This window comes from Giraffa tippelskirchi, chromosome X (assembly GCF_054371585.1).
Source record: "Giraffa tippelskirchi isolate mGirTip1 chromosome X, T2T-mGirTip1v1.2.pri, whole genome shotgun sequence".
NCBI lineage: Eukaryota > Metazoa > Chordata > Mammalia > Artiodactyla > Giraffidae > Giraffa > Giraffa tippelskirchi.
Genome location: NC_137289.1, coordinates 80165513 through 80186831, shown reverse-complemented (window position 1 = coordinate 80186831; position 21319 = coordinate 80165513). Strand labels below are relative to the sequence as shown.

General features: G+C 36.9%; 1 protein-coding gene across 2 annotated transcripts in view; it reads left to right on the top strand.

Annotated features, from left to right (window-relative positions):
- The first annotated feature begins 1389 nt into the window (after positions 1 to 1389).
- The window catches only part of SH3BGRL (SH3 domain binding glutamate rich protein like), a 125783-nt gene continuing 105853 nt past the window's right edge, over positions 1390 to 21319 (top strand). Inside the window, exon 1 of one of the 2 annotated variants that reach the window (XM_081565919.1) lies at positions 1390 to 1627. In XM_081565919.1, coding sequence (XP_081422045.1) covers positions 1583 to 1627 — 45 coding nt within the window. In that variant the 5' untranslated portion in view covers positions 1390 to 1582. Of the gene's footprint in view, positions 1637 to 21319 lie in introns of both variants that reach the window. The other variant, XM_081565918.1, reaches the window with a different exon arrangement.

Genomic DNA, 21319 nt, shown 5'->3' with positions numbered 1-21319 from the left:
GGGAGCAGTGGGTGAGACTGTACGGATTGTGTAGGGCTAGATTATGGTGGGAGCTCCTTAGAAACAAACACAGTTGATGTTTGTTTTGATAGTCAGTGGAAACCTGTCTTAAGCATTTCAAGCTACACTGTTCTTAGTGACACATGAAAATTATGTTTTAGGAAGAAAAATAGCTAACAGTTATTGAGTACTTTCCCTGTTCCACACGGTGTATTAAAAATGATATTTAAGAAGGTAACCTTTGGAGTTTGGTTGAACTTGAAGTCTGATCTTAACTCTGGAATTTATTAGGTAAATGATTTTAGGAAAATTACTCACTTTCCTGAGTTTCCTTGAGTCTTCATCTGAAAAACTGACGTGATTATATCTACCTCTCAAGGTTGTTGTACGGATCACATAGATTGGAGAAGGGAGAATCTATTAGGAAGCTATTACAATTATTGAACCTAAGGATATACGATAAAGCATTAGAATGGGAGGGAGGACAAAGTAAAAGTAAAGAAGTAGGACAAGTGACTGATCTCTCCATTCTCATTCATGTTGCAAGTTCCTTATTTCTGTTCATTTGACATAATCTGGGAAGTATAATTATTATGGTAGGAGCTCTTTAGAAACACATTTTACGTTTGTTTTGATAGTCAATGGAAACTTCTCTGGGCATTATCAATTGTTTGCTCATTTCGCTAGAGCTACAAATAACCGTTTGCTCTTTCTGTTCACCATTTCCACATCTCTTGCAACATATGATCCAAATTCCCTTTCCATAATCAGTTACAAAGCAAACAAAACAAAAATCATCCACTTTCTTACACTGTATTGTCAATTTTTTATTTGCAATTTCTTCCTCCATTCTTGAGTTTGCCAGTCAGTCGGCTTCCTGAGAATTCTCACGGAGGCAGGATTCCCTAATTTAACAAAAAGCAAAACTCAAAAAGAAAACCAATTCTGCTGTTTCTGGTCTTGTGGAAACCTGATACTTTTCCTAAGCCGCAGCACTTCAGGGTCCAATTCCTGCCGCCAGCTAACATCAAAACAATCACTACAAAATAGCAGTCTTAAAATTCACAAGGCTTTGAGAACTTGGGCTTTCTTACTAATGTCTGGTTTCAACGTAGAACTTCCTTTTCCAAAGGAGAACTTCCTCTTTCAAAGAAAACATCTTACTTGTATACATTTCTGAGCAGGAAAGCGCAGAACTTTGAGTCTCCGTGAGGAAAGGTCCTTATTGCAATCAAATTTATCTCAACACTCCTTTCTTTTTCTTTCTCCTTTCCCTATTTTCCGGGAGTGAACAGTCAAAAATAAATGTTTCAACAGATCTCGCGGTGCTATTCGAGATTCCCAATTAAAAAAAAAAATAGAAATGATGCAAACGAGCCTGTGCCTTCCGGGCTTTGGGGCTGGGATTGCAGCGGTCGAAGCACAGTGAAAGCAGCCAAGGGCGGGGCTCTGGCAAGTTCCCCTTCCACCTTCCCCCACCCTTCTTTTCCAACCTCTGTACGGCCCTTAGCTTGATTCCAGCCTTTGCTGCAGCTGCACTCCAGGCGTTTGCAGGATTCAAACTACAGCAGCTGTTCCCAAGATGGTGATCCGTGTGTATATTGCATCTTCCTCTGGCTCCATGGCGGTAAGGAAGGTGGGAAGCCCACCTTTGTTATTTTTCTACATATCGGTCTCCTGCTGCCCCAGAACCCGTGAACTGCAGAAGTTAGTCTGGCAGCTTCTCCTTCAGTAGACACAGACACTTCCCACCCAACCCCCAGTCTTCCCTTTTCTTCTCTTTGTTGCATCGATTTCATTTTTCCATGGAGTTTAGCTTTCTTTGCCTTACGACGTTAGGGCCATATTTCTTCTTTGAAGAAAAAAGAAAGCTTCGGAGTTTTGGTAAATGGGAGATGGTGGTATAGGGTTTTTAGGGTTAGGTGAAGAAATCAAGTCACACACTGGTAAGAATGGGACATTTCACGTATGAGTTCTAAGTATGGAGGCAAGGGACAGCGGTGCACATCTGTAAGGGATGTAAAACATGGTCTTACTGATGATGAAGTGGAGGCCTACTAAGGTACTGTGATTATATTTCACAGAGACCCCTATAATCAAAGAGTTATATTTTGCCAATGTGTAAGAGAGAGTTATTTAACTTCGGCCTAAAGAGTCTGTTAGAACTAGGCAGAATGGGAGACATCAGGAACAATCATAAATTTTTTTTTTTAAAACAATGTGACAAGGGATCTGTTTTTTCCTTCCATATCTTCCCTTATTTTGACTTTTTCTTTTCTTTCAAAAGATATTACTTAGAACAGTTTCTAACTGCTTCAAATATATTGAGAATTGGAAAGGGAACTAACAAGTGGCTTCTTGTGTAGTTGCAGACCCCAGTGACCGCTTCTTCAATTGATAGGACATCCCCCTCTCATTCATGTGCTCTTAATTTAGAATAACAATTTTCAACAGTTGTGGGGAGCAATAGGCTAAACTAGGGGAAAGCTGAGTTATATGCATGGTAAATAAAAATGTCTCTTTCACAATTCGCAAAAAGCAGATTTTTTTTTGCTTTTTGGGCTCAGGATGTGAGTTTGGGATGTAGAATGTACGAACCCCCTCTCTCTTCTGAGCTTTAGAGCAGCAGCAACAACAAAAAAATTCTATGTTTTTTGTTGTTATGTATTTTTGTTTTGTTTACCCCCAAGAGGATTTGGAATAGAACTGAAAGTTGTGCGAAATCACAAGAACTTTGAACCTTCAACTTGTCTGGCAACTATAGGTGGGTGTATTTGGACAGTTTTGAAATAAAATATTTAATTTAGGTTAAAAACAAAAAGAAAACTTCTTATATTGTCTTTGAACTTCATTTTATGAGCTTCTTGCCTTATTATTTTCCATGATATTAATTATGATATTTGAAATAATGTTTGAGCTGCTCAGAGTCTCAAGTCCAATACAATAATTGTAAAATTTAGAAGATCAGCTTAATACCTTTAGTTAAGTCCCAAATTAGGTTGAACAGATCAGGAAGTTAGTTTTGATAATTTCAATGGATAACATGCAGTTTCAATACTGCTTGTTTATTCTTTGCTTTCTTGCTCTTCTGCCCCTTCCTAAAAAGAAAACTCAACAAGAAACTCCTTTCAGAATTTCTGTTCAAGTAGAAACAACTATACCTCTTTCTTTGTTAAGATTTAAGTTTCTTAGGGCCTTAAAAATGACTACTGTCTCCTACCATGTCCTTTACCAGATTCCATTATTGAAGACTATGCAAATAAGAAATATTTATGCTTTTTGTGTTTTGTTTCAATTATTTTTCTTATGGGTAAGTATAGATTTGTCTGTTGTTGCAGTAATTATAGTTCTTGTAAACCTGTTATCAAAATTCTACTGCATATTGCCAAAATAAATTTTTGTTTTATTATAATCTTATAGTACTTTTAAATAATATTAAAACAGTATAAAATTAGTATGCTTCAGAAGAGTTATTTTATAACATAAATGGGGACTCTTCAGTTTGCAATACTAAGGTCTTTCCTTTAAGAATGCTGTCATGTTGTATTTTAACATATGATTTAGAAATTTTGAGGCAAGCATCCTAACAGGAACCCAACAATTGCACAAAGTGAGATGCTTCTATAAGTGACTAAGTATAGTTCTCTGAAGAGCATTTAGAGGAAAGTTTTTGGTTTTGGATTATGAAATCTTTGTTTTCTTACTCCTGTTAGTGATTTTAATAAAATTACCAACACTAGATGTTTTATCAGGCAAGGGAGGATCTATGATAATTACAACTTAGTGTGACCTTATCTCAAGAGTACCTATCCTTCACAGTCCAATTAAAAAAAAAATTTTCAGACTTGTATTCAACTCTGCCCCAATTACAGAGGTGTAGCACTTGCTTCTCAAAAGTTTAGAAATGAAAGTGAGTATGTTGGTTTTTATACCATTATAAAATGGTATAAAATTTCTTGATAATAGCCATAATAGTGATAGTTAAGTAAGAACACTTAAGTGTGTCAGATACTATCTCATTTTTTCTTGGCAATTTCTAGTCTTATGAATTACATCCTATGATTATCTCTATTTTTAGGGTAAGGAAGTATAGGTTCAGAGAGGTTAAACAACTTTCTCAAGGTCATACAACTAGTAAGCCACAGAGCTTGAATCCAATACAAGCTGTTTGAATTCAAATGATATATGTTTAAAGAAATACATCCTCTCAGTGATTCATGACAGCTAGGAGGCATGCAGATATAAATGTGAACAGAAGGGAGTAAGTCCTGTAATTGGAATTGCTTGGACATATACAATCAGGGGGATAGAAAAATGAGAAGCTAGTATAGAGGAGGGATAGTATGTTTAAAGGTGAATGTCAATAAGTGTGCTAAATTCACTTAAGGCCAGAGATATAGAGAAGATGCACATTTGGAATTGGTCTCGTATAAGAAAAGGATGGAATTCAGGTCTTAATACTGTTTTTTAAATTTTTTAAATAAAAACCATTTAGCAAGAATGCAATTCCCAGGTTGTCTGTCTATAGGAAATGATTTCTGCCTGCTCAGAACTGCTCGTGCATGTTATGACTTACTGTAGCACAGTAGTATATGCCATGCCATGTGTTTTTTTTCCTTAAAATTGTAATATCCTATAAATTTGCATTTAATGGAAAAGGAATAGCAAGCACAGAGCCTATAATAAACTTAATGAATTTCAATAACTTATAACAAAAATCAACCTTGGCCTTTGATCAGGATCGCTAGAGTGATAATAGCATGGAGAATTATAATCGACTTAGAGTTTTCTTTCCATACTTTTCCTCAGGTCCATAATTATCTTCATTTCAGGGTCTCTATGCATTTTGGATGTACTTAGTATAAAAATTTTAAGATTGAGTAGATAGATTGTGATAAATTTCTGAGGGTATTATTTATGGACTAACTTTTGTAAAATGATCTCTTTTGTTTTACTGTTAAAACAAACTAGTTGTAGCTTAGATTGTCCATATAGTAAATGAAATCTACATAATTTTCCTCTGTGGCATTATTCTGTGTATGAGTTATAAAAGCTAGTGATTGCCAAAGCATTAGTCACTAGTCAATATTTTCTTCATTTGGATAACATGGATATAAAACAACAAGCCACAGTTCTTCATCTGTATGGTTCTCAAGTATTCTCAATAATAATTGCATTATGTGAAAGAGTATTTGCTGCTCTTTTTTTCATGGAAAGGAAAGACATTTTAAATATAGCAGTGTGTATATGTCAATCCTAAACTTCCAGTTTACCCCCCACCACACAAACGTCCTCACTGTAACCATAAGTTCATTCTCTAAGTCTGTTTGTATTTTGTGAATAAGTTCATTTGTATCAATTTTTTTGAGATTCCACATATAAGTGATTATATTTATCTTTCTCTATCTGACTTACTTCACTTAGTATAATCTCCAAGTCCATCCATATTGCTGCAAATGGCATTATTTTATTCTTTTTAATGGCTGAGTAATATTCAATCATATATATGTACCACATATTCTTTATCCATTCATCTTTTGATGGATATTTAGGTTGCCTCCATTTCTTGGCTATTGTAAACAGTGCTGCGAAGAACACTGGGGTGCATGTATCCTTTTGAGCTATGGTTTTCTCTGGATATATGCCCAAGAGTGGGATTGCTGTATCATATAGAGGCTCTATTTTTAGTTTTTAAAGGGACCTCTGTGCTGTTCTCCATAGTGACTGTATCAATTTACATTCCCACCACCAGTGTAGGAGGGTTCCTCTCTCTTCACAGCCTCTCTAGCATTGATTATTTGTAGACTTTTTAATGATGGCCATTCTGATGGGTGTGAGGTGATACCTCATTGTAGTTTTGATTTGCATTTCTCTAATAGTTAGGGATGTTGAGTATCTTTTCATGTGACTCTTGCCATCTGTATGTCTTCTTTGGAGAAATGTCTTTAGGTCTTCTGGCCATTTTTGATTGGGTTGTTGGTTTTTGTTTTTGTTTTTGTTTTTGTTTTTGTTTTTTGATACTGAGCTGAACGAACTGTTTGTAAATTTTGGAGACTAATCCCTTGTCAGTTGCATTGTTTGCAAATATTTTCTACCATTCTGAAAATTGTCTTTTCATTTTGTTTATGGTTTACTTTGCTGTGAAAACCTTAATTAGGTCCCATCTGTTTATTTTTGTTTTTATTTCCATTACTCTGGAAGATAGATCAAAAAATGATCTTGCTGTGACTTGTCAAAGAGTGTTCTGCCTATGTTTTCCTCTAAGAATGTTATAGTATCTGGTCTTTTTTTTTTAATTTTATTTATTTATTTTTTTTATTTTTTAATAAATTTATTTATTTTAGTTGGGGGCTAATTACTTTACAATATTGTAATAGTTTTTGCCATACATTGACATGAATCAGCCATGAGTTTACATGTGTTCCCCTTCCTGGACCCCCCACCCACCTCCCTCCCCATCCCATCCCTCTGGGTCATCCCATTGCCCCGGCCCTGAGCCTTTGTCTCATGCATCGAACATGGAATGGTGTTCTGTCATGTATCTGGTCTTATATTCGGGTCTTTAATTCAGTTTGAGTTTATTTTTGTTTATGGTATTAAAGAATGTTCTGATTTCATTTTTTTAACATGTAACTGTTTAGTTTTCCTAGCACTATTTATTGAAGAAACCACCTTTTCTCCATTTTATAGTGTTGTCTTCTTTGTCATAGATACATTGGACATAGGTGCATGAGTTTATTTCTGGGCTTTCTATTTTGTTCCATTGATGTACATTTCTGTTTTGTGCTGGTACCATACTGTTCTGATGACTGTAGCTTTCTAGTATAACCTGAAGTTAGGAAACTTGATTCTCCAGCTCTGTTGTCTTTTTCAAGATTGTTTTTTTTGTTGTTTGTTTTGGATCTTCTGTCTCTTTATACAAGTTTCAAGATTTTCTGTTCTAGTTCTGTGAAAAATGTCATTCATACTTTGATAGGGATTGCACTGAATCTGTAGATTACCTTGGGTAGTATAGTCATTTTGAAAATATGATCCTTCCAGTGCAAAAACATGATATATCTTTCCATCTTTCTGTGTTGTCTTCAATTTCTTTTATCTTATAGTTTTCAAAGTACAGGTCTTTTGTCTTCTTAGGTAGGTATCAGTTCAGTTCAGTCACTCAGATGTATTAGTATATTCCTGGTATATTATTCTTTTGATGCAATGATAAATAGGATTGTTTGTTTAATTTCTCTTTTTGATCTTTCGTTGTTAGTGTATAGAAATGTAACAGATTTCTGTGTATTAATTTTGTATCCTGCAACTTTACTGAATTCATTCATGAGCTCTAGTAGTTTTCTGGTAGCATCTTTAGGATTTTCTACATATAGTATCATGTCATATGCAAGCAGTGACAGCTTTATTTCTGCTTTTCCAATTTGGATTCCTTTATTTCTTTTTCTTCTCTGATAACCATGGGTAGGACTTCCAAAACTCTGTTGAATAAAAATGACAAGAGTGGGCATCCTTGTCTTGTTCTTAATCTTAGAGGAAATGCTTTCAGCTTTTCACTATTGAGTATGATGGTAGCTGTGGATTTGTCATATATGGCCACTGCTCTTTGTATTTATAAATAGAACATTAATTTGAAATATGCTGTGGTCTTTGTCACAGCTGCCAAGGTTTGTTTGAATGTGGTGTAAAGATATTCATAAGCTATTTGGAAGAGCAAAATTAGAAATTTCATGAGATGGCCGTTTGGACATGCTTTTTGGATTCCTTGAACCATGGGAAATGGCAGCTCTCATGAGGCAAATGCAGGAACAATCTAAAGACCAGTGCCTTTAGATTGATGTCCTATATTTAGTGGCTGATTTCCTTAATGTCACAGCAACAATGGCAAAATCTTTGGAATAATTTTGCCCAATTTAAAGAGGCTCGGAAAACACACTCACCAATGATCATGACTCTTGGATTCTTGAAATTCAAATGGTTGTAGGAGAGAATGCATTGCAGAAGTTTAGTAAAAGTTTCATAATATGGTAGGAGAAAAAGGTAAAATAAATTTATTTTTAGCTCAAAGACTATTCTGTCAAGGAAAGGGCTTTGATTAATAAACCTTAAGGTCAACCCTCCCCCCAGTGGCTCAGTGGTAAAGAATCCACCTGCAATGCAGGAGATACAGGAGACATGGATTTTATCCCTCGGTCAGGAGAGATCCCCTGGAGGAGGGCATGGTAGCCCACTCCAGTATTCTTGCTTGAAAAATCCCATGGACAGAGGAGCTTGGCAGGCTATAGTCCATGAGATTTCTAAGAGTCAGACAGGACTAAAGTGACTGAGCACAGCATGGCACCCCCTGGGTTGTGGTGGAAAAGAAAAATAAATGGAAGCCCTAGACACAATCAAGTCAAATGTTCTAATTTTCTGTAGTTAATCTTTAAATTATTTTCCAAAATATGTATTGTGCTGTGAAGAACATATTTTACAGGAATATTTTCTGCTTTAGGTGAATTATCAAGAGTAAATGTGTTTCATTTCTTACTGATAAAATTAAACAGATTGAGAATCTGTTGATGACTATATGACCATCTGTTTGCTTTCAGTTCTATTGTACTTTGCAGCCTACCAGGAAGCCTTCTAAACCCAGTATTTAATTACTTCCTCCAACGCAGACCAAGATTAAACAAACATACATTTAGAAAGAAGACACAGCTCATTTATGATGACTATTTTTATTAATATGAGAGCAAAGCTGACTTTTCACACTTGGCCAATAGACACGAATTCTAAACAAAGGGATTGTTTCCTGGCTCAGTCCCTCACATTTTAGCTTTGTTTGTTGGAAGTGTTTCCGATTGCCAGAACATCAGGCAAAATTTAAATATAAGTTTAAAAATATCACCACAAATTTATAAACTGTATATTTAAAAGTATTCAGTAGTGCTGCTAGATTTTTGTTTCATTACTTTTCATTAACCTGGCTAATCAGGATTTGACTCTAGTAATAGTAAAGCCTAACATTTATTTATGCATTGTGTATGTCAGGCACAGTGCCTAGTGTTTTACATACTTCATTTCAATTAGTTTAATCCTTGTGATAACATTGTGAGGTAAGTACTAGTATTAGATCTATTTCATGTGATTGAAGGGGATATTTCTAAGATCCAGAAACTAGGTACATTGCTCAAGATCAAAGAGTTACAAATAGTAGAACTAGGATTAGAACTCAGGTTGTTCTGACTAAACACTCCTAAACGCTGTGTTATTTGTACTCTCTCTTACTGTATAGATACTGAACAGAAATTATGTCAATATTACATTAAAATCTTGTCATGTGATTGGGAATATATAACTGCCATTTAATAATCATAAGATGCCTGAAAAGAAGGAAAAAGACTGGATGATGCCTAACTAGGCAAATGTGTCATCTATAATCTGCATATGAGAGTTAGGTGCGAGTGGGGAAGATAGGTTAGTAGCAACATTTTCATATATAATTTAGTTTTTTTTCTTGAATAAAATTGCTTAACCAAGGACATATTTTTTAAATAGCATTTGTGACATGTATTGAACTTTTTTTAAAATTAGTTTATTTATCTATTTTTTAACTTTACAATATTTTATTTGTTTTGCCATATATTGACATGAATCCACCATGGGTGTACATGATTTCCCCTTCCACAACCCCCCTCCCACCTCCCTCCCCATCTCATCCCTCTGGGTCATCCTGGTGCACCAGTCCCGAGCACCCTGTATTATGACTTTGATTCTTTTTAACATAATTAAAATGTGGCTTGTAATGATTCTATAAATCTAAATTCATCAAGAAAGCAGTGCTTCTGTGACTTGTAAACTCTGATTCTGAACTCTAGTCTTTGAGTTCTGTCCCTTTGGCTTAGTCCTTTCTGGAAATGAGACCCTGTCACAGAGTTGGAGTACAGCCAAACATTTTTGCTGAGGGGATTTCCAGCAGTGACTCAAGACAAAAAGAACTTCACCTTTTTAAAACCAGAGAATAGTCTTCTTAGTTGAGCTACAACATGAGAAAATTATGTTTGTTTCACTACCACTCAGGCAATTGTTTCACCATAAGTGCAGCATATTTCTCAACACTGAAATTATAACAGTATATATATATTGAATAGTGGCTTTATTATTTAAGAAATCATTCTATCCAGTGTGATTTAGAAGGAAGATGAGCATAGACAAGTACGTAATATGTTACAAATATGATAAAGCATCTGATTTTTAATTTTAATTTCTCATGTAAATAATTTATCAGCTTTAGTTGATAATAGTAAGAACCATCATTCATTGGGCACTTAAAATATGCCAGGCATAGTGGTAAGAACTTTAGAGGCATTGTGTCATTTAATTCTTATGACAATTCAATGGAGTCAGTACTCTCATTATGCTCATTTTTTTCTTCCCTTTTTCCCTTTTTTTATTGAGATATAGTTGATTTACAATATTATATATATCAGGTATACAACTAGTGATTCACATTTTTTAAAGGTTGTGCTCCATTTACATTTAATACAAGATATTGTATATATTCCTTGTGCTGTACAATATATACTTGTAGCTTATATATTTTATATGTAGTAGTAGTTGGTACCTCTTAATCCTCTATTATGACTTTTTTAAGACGAGGAAACAGACTGAGAGAGCTAGAAATGTTAGAGAACTAGCAAACACCCTTCAGATCGGTCTGATTCCAGAGCCCATAATCTTAATGCTTATGTTATTCTGCCTAATGATTGTTATTTATTAATTATCCAGTATGAATGTAGCTCTGAAACTAGTTTAAAAGTCATTGTAAAATTTCTTTTCTTCTGAACTTGGAAAATCACAAAAAGTACTTCTTAATTAATTGGTCTGTAGCAGTACCAAGAATAATTCTAGTTGCCTGTTACATCATGTAAAGAACTTAGAATTCTTTAGAGTAGAAATGTAAAGTCATAAAAGCATATGTGTGTATGGTTAGTTAGAATGCAGAACATGTACTTTTATCCCAATATAAGCAAATTACCTTCTGTAAGACAGTCTAACTAAAAGTAGATTAAAACATTGTTTTTGGGAAAGAATTTTAAGCTTTTAGCTAGAGAATGTAGCTTTAAGGTGAGGTATGCCTGATGCTTGGGTAATTTGATTAGATCACTAAACCTTTGCTTCTCATCACCCTCACAAGTGGAATATAAATAACAGATAATTAAGAGTATTATGGAAGAACACTTCTGCAAGTAATTGTCATTGGAAATCTGTTACTAAATATTGTGGAATCTGATCTCACACTTTCAGAATCTTAAGCATAATTGGTCTTGCTCATCAACTAAATATTTTGAACTCAAAAAGCTGTGGTTGCAGTGAAACTTTTTCAATGAGTTTCTACTTAAATTTTTAGAAATAAAAGTCTTGAATTTAAATATTCTGAGCAATATTGAGAGGACACTCGGGATGGTGGTGGTGATATAGCAAATTGGCCAGGCAACGAGACAAATATCTGGTGAGTTTTAGAGGGAATATGTAGGAAGTGTGGCAAGATCCATAATAAGGCTGATTCTATATCAGACTTTGGAATTTATGTGATTTTTTTTTTAAAAGTTGTTGAAAGGAAAATCTAAAAATATTATACGAGAATGTGACTGAACGTTTTTTGTCCAGTTGCATTAGGACTTATTATTACATTCTGAAGTTGAAATTGAAGAATAATTTTTGTTTGGTATATGTTTGTATCCCTTTTATTTATGGTTATGATCAGTCTCTGTGTGGAGACTTAAGAGAGGAGTATGTATATATTTCCCTTGATATTTAGTCTGACTCTACCAAAAAGATGACCTTAGAACTAAAGCTATACATTCCAGGGAATCCTTACACTACCCAAATATCAGGGTCTGTGTAGGAAAGTCCCATCAGTCACATAGCATGAATATACTTTTAAAATTCAGTGACTCTAGATTTCATGAAATATTGATGCTTTGAAATACAAAACATCTAGCACAGTATTATCTAAATAATTTATGTCTGGATACCTAAGTAGATAAACTATAAATCAATATCTAATTACTTTTTGAAAATCATTTGCTACAGAGATATATTTTACTTTTTCACTGTATAACGTAGTTGGATAGAGGAATATTGGATTTGTACTTTCAGGTTAATATATAAATCTAGGGATACAGTGCATAAAAATCTTATTTCTGGGAATATATAGAGAACATCTAAAATGGGGGCTACTGCTACAACAATTAGATACCATATTTTGCAACAGCTCATGTTAAGAGATCTTGGGGGAAGAAAAGTGCAAAACCTGAACTTTTGGGTTGTCCACATATTTCTCCAATAAACAGTTATAAGGAAAAGTAGACAACCTTCTAATGAGTGAGATAGTGTGTTAGTCACCAAGTAATTTCTGACTTTCTGTGACCCCATGGACTGTATCCCAACAGGCTCCTCTGCCCATGGAATTCTGCAGGCAAGAATACTGGAGTGGGTAATCATTCCATTCTCCAGGGGATCTTCCCAACCCAGGGATTGAACCCAGGTCTCCTGCATTGCAGATAGATTCTTTACCATCTGTGACACCAGGGAAGCACAATGAGTGAGATAATTATGCCCTGATTCCATACCCACATTTGCAAAAAGGACCACCTTTTAATGTCCTTATAAGACTTCATGAAAATATTTGAAGTTGGAATGGTAGACGTTAATTTATATGTCTGTTTTGTTTTAATAAAAATGTATAGCAATTTTCATTTCATATGATTAGTCATGAGCTCTTATTATATGTAAAAGCATGTAATAAAAAAGACAGATGCTTCTTGTTGTATATAATAGCATTAAACTTTTTTTAAAACATTTTCTCAAACTATATAGAGATTGTATCTACCATAGTAATTGTTTTAAAGTCACATGAGCCAAAATAAGTGAGGCAGTCTGGAGATGTCAATTTTTGAGACTACGTAATATGGTCTGCAAATAAGGAGTTGTATGTGATGTGAGGGCTCAAAGGCAGAAGTCCTTGCCTGAAAGTCGTCATGCTATCTCACAGGAATCAACATTCTACTTCCCAATGCATGTCCCAAAGTACTTTGTCTACCCTTTCTAGTCACCCTGTCAATGATCTCCTTGAATAACTATTCTGAAAACAACAATAGTTTATTAGTTCAATTCAAGCTTTACTCAGTTTTCCTGCCATTACATTAGAGAAAGGTGTGGGAAGTAGATCTTAGGTATAGTTTGCACTTTCTTCTTTTTTGTGTGTGTGTGTGTTTTATTTATTTATTTATTTATTTTAAATTTTTTTTTTTATTTATTTTAGTTGGGGGCTAACTACTTTACAATATTGTAATAGTTTTTGCCATATATTGACATGAATCAGCCATGGGTTTACATGTGTTCCCCTTTCTGGACCCCCCACCCACCTCCCTCCCCATCCCATCCCTCTGGGTCATCCCATTGCCCCGGCCCTGAGCCCTTGTCTCATGCATCGAACATGGAATGGTGTTCTCTTTCACATATGATAATATACATGTTTCAATGCTATTCCCCCAGAACGTCCCACCCTCACCTTCTGCCTCAGAGTCCACAAAATTGTTCTATGCATCTGTGTCTCTTATTCTGTCTTGCATATAGGGTTACCGTTACCGTCTTTCAAATTCCATATATATGCATTAGTATACTGTATTGTTGTTTTTCTTTCTGGCTTACTTCACTCTGTATAATGGGCTCCAGTTTCATCCATCTCAGTAGAACCGATTCAAATGTATTTTTTTTTAATGGCTGAGTAATATTCCATTGTGTATATGTACCACTACTTCCTTATCCATTCGTCTGCTGATGGACATCTAGGTTGCTTCCATGTCCTGGCTATTGTAAACAGTGCTGCGATGAACATTGGGGTACACGCGTCTCTTTCAATTCTGGTTTCCTCGGTGTATATGCCCAGCAGTGGGATTGCTGGGTCATATGGCAGTTCTATTCCCAGTTTTTTAAGGAATCTCCACACTGTTCTCCATAGTGGCTGTACTAGTTTGCATTCCCACCAACAGTGTAAGAGGGTTCCCTTTTCTCCACACCCTCTCCAGCATTTATTGCTTGTCGACTTTTGGATAGCAGCCATTCTGACTGGTGTGAAATGATACCTCATTGTGGTTTTGATTTGCATTTCTCTAATAATGAGTGATGTTGAGCATCTTTTCATGTGTTTGTTAGACATCTGTATGTCTTCTTTGGAGAAATGTCTGTTTAGTTCTTTGGCCCATTTTTTGATTGGGTCGTTTATTTTTCTGGAATTCAGCTGCAGAAGTTGCTTGTATATTTTTGAGATTAACTGTTTGTCTGTTGCTTCATTTGCTATTATTTTCTCCCATTCTGAAGGCTGTCTTTTCACCTTGCTTATAGTTTCCTTTGTTGTGCAAAAGCTTTTAATTTTAATTAGGTCCCATTTGTTTATTTTTGCTTTTATTTCCAATATTCTGGGAGGTGGGTCATGGAGGATCCTGCTGTGATTTATGTCGGAGAGTGTTTTGCCTATGTTTTCCTCTAGGAGTTTTATAGTTTCTGGTCTTACGTTTAGATCTTTAATCCATTTTGAGTTTACTTTTGTGTTCGGTGTTAGGAAGTGTTCTAGTTTCATTCTTTTACAAGTGGTTGACCAGTTTTCCCAGCACCACTTGTTAAAGAGATTGTCTTTTCTCCATTGTATATTCTTGCCTCCTTTGTCGAAGATAAGGTGTCCATAGGTGCGTGGGTTTATCTCTGGGCTTTCTATTTTGTTCCATTGATCTATATTTCTATCTTTGTGCCAGTACCATACTGTCTTGATGACTGTGGCTTTGTAGTAGAGCCTGAAGTCAGGCAGGTTGATTCCTCCAGTTCCATTCTTCTTCCTCAAGATTGCTTTGGCTATTCGAGGTTTCTTATATTTCCATACAAATTGTGAGATGATTTGTTCTAGTTCTGTGAAAAATACCATTGGTAGCTTGATAGGGATTGCATTGAATCTATAGATTGCTTTGGGTAGTATACTCATTTTCACTATATTAATTCTTCCAATCCATGAACATGGTATATTTCTCTATCTGTTTGTGTCCTGTTTGATTTCTTTCATCAGTGTTTTATAATTTTCTATATATAAGTCTTTTGTTTCTTTAGGTAGATATATTCCTAAGTATTTTATTCTTTTTCTTGCATTGGTGAATGGTATTGTTTCCTTAATTTCTCTTTCTGTTTTCTCATTATTGGAGTATAGGAATTCAAGGGATTTCTGTGTGTTAATTTTATATCCTGCAACTTTACTATATTCATTGATCAACTCTAGTAATTTTCTAGTAGAGTCTTTAGGGTTTTCTATGTAGAGGATCATGTCATCTGCAAACAGTGAGAGTTTTACTTCTTCTTTTCCTATCTGTATTCCTTTTATTTCTTTTTCAGCTCTGATTGCTGTGGCCAAAACTTCCAAAACTATGTTGAATAGTAGTGGTGAAAGTGGGCATCCTTGCCTTGTTCCTGACTTTAGGGGAAATGCTTTCAATTTTTCACCATTGAGGATAATGTTTGCTGTGGGTTTGTCATATATAGCTTTTATTATGTTGAGATATGTTCCTTCTATTCCTGCTTTCTGGAGGGTTTTTATCATAAATGGATGCTGAATTTTGTCAAAGGCTTTTTCTGCATCTATTGAGATAACCATATGGTTTTTTTCTTTCAATTTGTTAATGTGGTGTATTACATTGATTGATTTGCAGATGTTAAAAAAACCTTGCATTCCTGGGATAAAGCCCACTTGGTCATGATGTATGATCTTTTTAATATGATGTTGGATTCTGTTTGCTAGAATTTTATTAAGGATTTTTGCATCTATGTTCATCAGTGATATTGGCCTGTAGTTTTCCTTTTTTGTGACATCTTTGTCTGGTTTTGGAATTAGGGTGATGGTGGCCTCATAGAATGAGTTTGGAAGTTTACCATCTTCTGCAATTTTCTGGAAGAGTTTGAGTAGGATAGGTGTTAGCTCTTCTCTAAATTTTTGGTAGAATTCCGCTGTGAAGCCGTCTGGTCCTGGGCTTTTGTTTGCTGGAAGATTTCTGATTACAGTTTCGATTTCCGTGCTTGCGATGGGTCTGTTAAGATCTTCTATTTCTTCCTGGTTCAGTTTTGGAAAGTTATACTTTTCTAAGAATTTGTCCATTTCTTCCAAGTTGTCCATTTTATTGGCATATAGCTGTTGGTAGTAGTCTCTTATGATCCTTTGTATTTCTGAGGAGTCTGTTGTGATCTCTCCATTTTCATTTCTAATTTTGTTGATCTGATTCTTCTCCCTTTGTTTCTTGATGAGTCTGGCTAAAGGCTTGTCAATTTTGTTTATCTTCTCGAAAAACCAGCTTTTAGTTTTGTTGATTTTTGCTATGGTCTCTTTTGTTTCTTTTGCATTGATTTCTATCCTAATTTTTAAGATTTCTTTCCTTCTACTGACCCTGGGGTTCTTCATTTCTTCCTTGTCTAGTTGCTTTAGGTGTAGAGTTAGTTGATTTATTTGATTTTTTTCTTGTTTCTTGAGGTACGCCTGTATTGCTATGAACCTTCCCCTTAGTATTGCTTTTACAGTGTCCCATAGGTTTTGGGTTGTTGTGTTTTCATTTTCATTCGTTTCTATGCATAATTTTATTTCTTTTTTGATTTCTTCTGTGATTTGTTGGTTATTCAGAAGCGTGTTGTTTAGCCTCCATATGTTGGAATTTTTAATAGATTTTTTCCTGTAATTGAGGTCTAATCTTACTGCATTGTGGTCAGAGAAGATGGCTGGGATGATTTCAATTTTTTTGAATTTACCAAGGCTAGATTTATGGCCCAGGATGTGATCTATCCTGGAGAAAGTTCAATGTGCACTTGAGAAAAAGGTAAAATTGATTGTTTTGGGGTGGAAAGTCCTGTAAATATCAATTAAATCTAATTTGTCTATTGTATCATTTAAAGTTTGTGTTTCCTTGTTAATTTTCTGTTTAGTTGATCTATCCATATGCGTGAGTGGAGTATTAAAGTCTCCCACTATTATTGTGTTATTGTTAATTTCCCCTTTCATACTTGTTAGTATTTGCCTTATATATTGTGGTGCTCCTATGTTGGGTGCATATATATTTATGATTGTTACGTCTTCTTCTTGGATTGATCCTTTGATCTTTATGTAGTGTCCTTCTTTGTCCCTTTTCACATCCTTTATTTTAAAGTCTATTTTATCTGAAATGAGTATTGCGACTCCTGCTTTCTTTTGGTCTCCGTTTGCATGAAATATGTTTTTCCATCCCTTCACTTTCAGCCTGTGTGTGTCCCTAGTTTTGAGGTGGGTCTCTTGTAGACAGCATATATAGGGGTCTTGTTTTTGTATCCATTCAGCCAGCCTTTGTCTTTTGGTTGGGGCATTCAACCGATTTACATTTAAGGTAATTATTGATAAGTATGATCCCGTTGCCATTTACTTTGTTGTTTTGAGTTCGTGTTGAAACATCCTTTCTGTGTTTCCTGTTTAGAGAAGATCCTTTAGCATTTGTTGGAGAGCTGGTTTGGTGGTGCTGAATTCCCTCAGCTCTTGCTTGTCTGTAAAGCTTTTGAATTCTCCTTCATATCTGAACGAGATCCTTGCTGGGTACAGTAATCTGGGTTGTAGATTATTCTCTTTCATTACTCTAAGTATGTCCTGCCATTCCCTTCTAGCCTGAAGGGTTTCTATTGAAAGATCAGCTGTTATCCTTATGGGGATCCCCTTGTGTGTTATTTGTTGTTTTTCCCTTGCTGCTTTTAATATTTGTTCTTTGTGTTTGATCTTTGTTAATTTGATTAATATGTGTCTTGGGGTGTTTCGCCTTGGGTTTATCCTGTTTGGAACTCTCTGGGTTTCTTGGACTTCTGTGACTATTTCTTTCCTCATTTTAGGGAAATTTTCAACTATTATCTCCTCGAGTATTTTTTCATGGCCTTTCCTTTTATCTTCTTCTTCTGGGACTCCTATGATTCGAATGTTGGGGCGTTTCATATTGTCCCAGAGGTCCCGGAGGTTTTCCTCATTTCTTTTGATTCTTTTTTCTTTTTTCCTCTCTGCTTCGTTTATTTCCATCATTCTATCTTCTACCTCACTTAGCCTATCTTCTGCCTCCGTTATTCTACTGTTGGTTCCCTCCAGAGTGTCTTTTATCTCCTTTATTTCATTATTCATTCTATATTGACTCCTTTTTATTTCTTCTAAGTCCTTGATAAACATTTCTTGCATCTTCTCAATCTTTGTCTCCAGTCTATTTATCTGTAACTCCATTTTGCTTTCAAGATTTTGGATCATTTTTATTATCATTATTCTAAATTCTTTTTCAGATAGATTCCCTATCTCCTCCTCTTTTGTTTGGCTTTGTGGGCATTTCTCATTTTCCTTTACTTGCTGAGTATTTCTCTGCCTTTTCATCTTGTTTAGATTGCTGTGTTAGGCGTGGCCCTTCTGTATTCTGGTAGTATGAAGTTCCTCTTTGTTGTGGAGGTTCCTCACTGCGGTTGGGGTTGGACAGGTGGCTTGTCAAGGCTTCCTGGTTGGGGGAGCTTGTGTCGGTGTTCTGGTGGGTGGAGCTCGATTTCTGCTCTCTAGAGTGCAATGGAGTGACCAGTATTAATTTTTGAGATGTCTATGGATTTGGTGTGCCTCTGGGCAGCCTGTATATTGATGCTCAGGTCTATGTTCCTGCGTTGCTGGAGAATTTGCGTGGTATGTCTTGCTCTGGAACTTATTGGCTCTTGGGTGGAGCTTGGTTTCAGTGTATATATGGAATATATGGAGGCTATTGGATGGTCTCTTATTAATTAATGTTTCCACTGGCTTTCAGTCTTATTCTGGCAGTAGCCTCAAGACTTCTCCATCCATACAGCCTCAATAATAAAACTTTTAGATTAATGGTGAAAAGATTCTCCACAGTGAGGGATACCCAGAAAGGTTCACTGAGTTACATGGAGAGATGAGGTTGGGGGGGGGGTGTTGAGGTGACCAGGAGGGGAAGAGGGGAATTCAAATGTGGAGAGAGCAATCTAGCCAGTAAGCACTTCCCTCTGTGCTTCCCACAGTTTGGAACCCTCAGAGTGGTTCACCGAGATACATAGAGAGGGGGGAGGAAGGTAATAGAGGTGAGCATGAGTAGAAAGGGAGGAATCAAGAGGGGAGAGAGAGATCTGGGCAGTATCCTGTTCCTGAAGTGTTCTCCGGTACCCAGAACACCCTCAGAGATTCACAGAATTGGGTTGAGAAGAGAAGGAGGAGGGTGGGAGATAGAGGTTCCCTGAGGGAGAAGAAAGAGCATCAATAGGGGGAGAGAGTGATCAGGCCAGTGATCACACTCCTGAGTAAAAATGGGTCCTAAAGATTGGGTTCCTAAATGTACAAAATTGATATCAAATATGTAAAACAAAGATTAAAAATCTAGAGTAGAGGTTAGACTCTTATAAAACTTACAATATAAAAAAAAAGAAAAAAGGAAACAGTGTAAAAAGAAAAAAAACCAGTAAAACAGTAAAAAAAGAAACAGTAAAAAAAAGTAAAACAGGAAAAAAAACATTAAAAAAGAAAACACAAAAGGTATAAGATATATGTATGTAGTTTGCTTCAAAAATAGGGTTTTTTTTTTTGCAAGTTAATAGTGGGTTATGAAAATGAAAGTTAAAGGTGTAATAGAGGACTTGAAGAAAAAGGAAAGAAGAGAAAAAAAAATTTTTTTAATTAAAAAAAAAATTAAAAAAAAATAATAATAGTAAAAAATATATATATCCCGGACTTTCTCTGGAGCTGTTGTGAGCAGTGTGGGATCTGCTCAGTTTCAGATAGATCCTTATTCCTGCTTATACTTTTCAAGATCTATAGGTCCTTTTCAATGCAGTCGGTATTAACTACAGGGATTTTAATCTGTTGGCCTGTCCCTTCCAAAGCGCTTCCCTCTGTTTATTTGGCTTCTGTTTGGAGATCTCTTCAGTATCTAATTTCCGCCCTGCAACAAAGCGGTGGAGGTGATCTCTTTAGGTTCGCTTGTTCAATCGTGCAGTGGGGAGGAAGGAACACTGCAAATCTGGCGTGTGTGTGGTAAGCTCGCAGTGTCTCGGCCGCACTGGATTCGCCCCCGCTCACGGCGTGTGTGCTTTCCCCGTCTACCCTGCTCAGGCTTCAGGTTACTCGGCCGGGGAGCGGGCCCTGAGCTGCGTGCACTTCCCAGGTCTAAGCCGCTCAGGTTCAGGCTCCCGGATACTCCACAAAGGCGCAGACTCGGTTTCGCCCGCGGCTTGTGCCGTTCCCGGTCGGAGCTGCTCAGGCGGCCAGGAGTTTGGCGAGCGCGCTCCCCCCTGTTGGAGCGGTGCGGCTTATCACCTCCCAGGTCCCCGCCTCGGTTTACGGGCGCGCCCGGCTCCGGTGTGCTTTGTGTCGGTTCTGGGGAGCTGGTCTCTGGCTGCGACCCTCCCGGCGGCTGTCGACCCTCCGGGATCTCAGGCAGTCTTTGCTTAGAAACTGGGAGCCTGTTTGCAGTTTGGTAGGGGGTGCCCTCTCTGGGGCCGAGTTTGCCCTTTTCCGGCTCTGGCGGGCCCCGCCTGCCCGCTGTGTCCGGCGGGGGATGGGGCGGTCCGCAGCTGGCTAGCTCTCCTCTGGTATCGCTCAGTCTTTTGTTCTGTGAGCGGGCCAGCAGTGCCTTAGAGTTGGGCTTTTCGCGGGATAGTTCTCTCTCTCTGGCTGTCCCACAGTTTAGGTTACTATCTCACGTTAGCTCCCTCAGATTGCCCTCGGGGCACTCGGGCCCGGTCCTTACCCTAGGCAGTGCCGCCCGCTCCTCTCCGTTCAGCCCCCACTTGCTGGTGGCGGATGATGCGAGCGTCTGGGGTTCTTTGCTGGGAGTTGCTTTAGGCACGTAATCTGTGGATTTTATTTATTTTTTCCTCCCAGTTACGTTGCCCTCCGAGATAAGAAATCTTCCCCCACGCCCGCCGGTTAGAGGGTTTCCTGGTGCTTGGAAATTCCTCCTCTTTTACAACTCCCTCCCCGGGACGGGTCTCCGTCCCTAACTCTTTTGTCTCTCTTTTTATGTTTTATAATTTCTCCTACCTCTTTTGAAGATAATTCGCTGTCTTTGTGGAAGCCTGACGTCCTCTGCCAGCCTTCACAAGTAGTTTAGTGAAGTTTGGTCAGCGTTCAGATGTTCTTTCGATAAATTTGTGGAGGAGAGAGTGATCTCCCCGTCCTATTCCTCCGCCATCTTAGCCCCGCCTCCTGCACTTTCTTCATATATTTGAACATTTTTCACAGACATGATTTTCATGATTATTATAC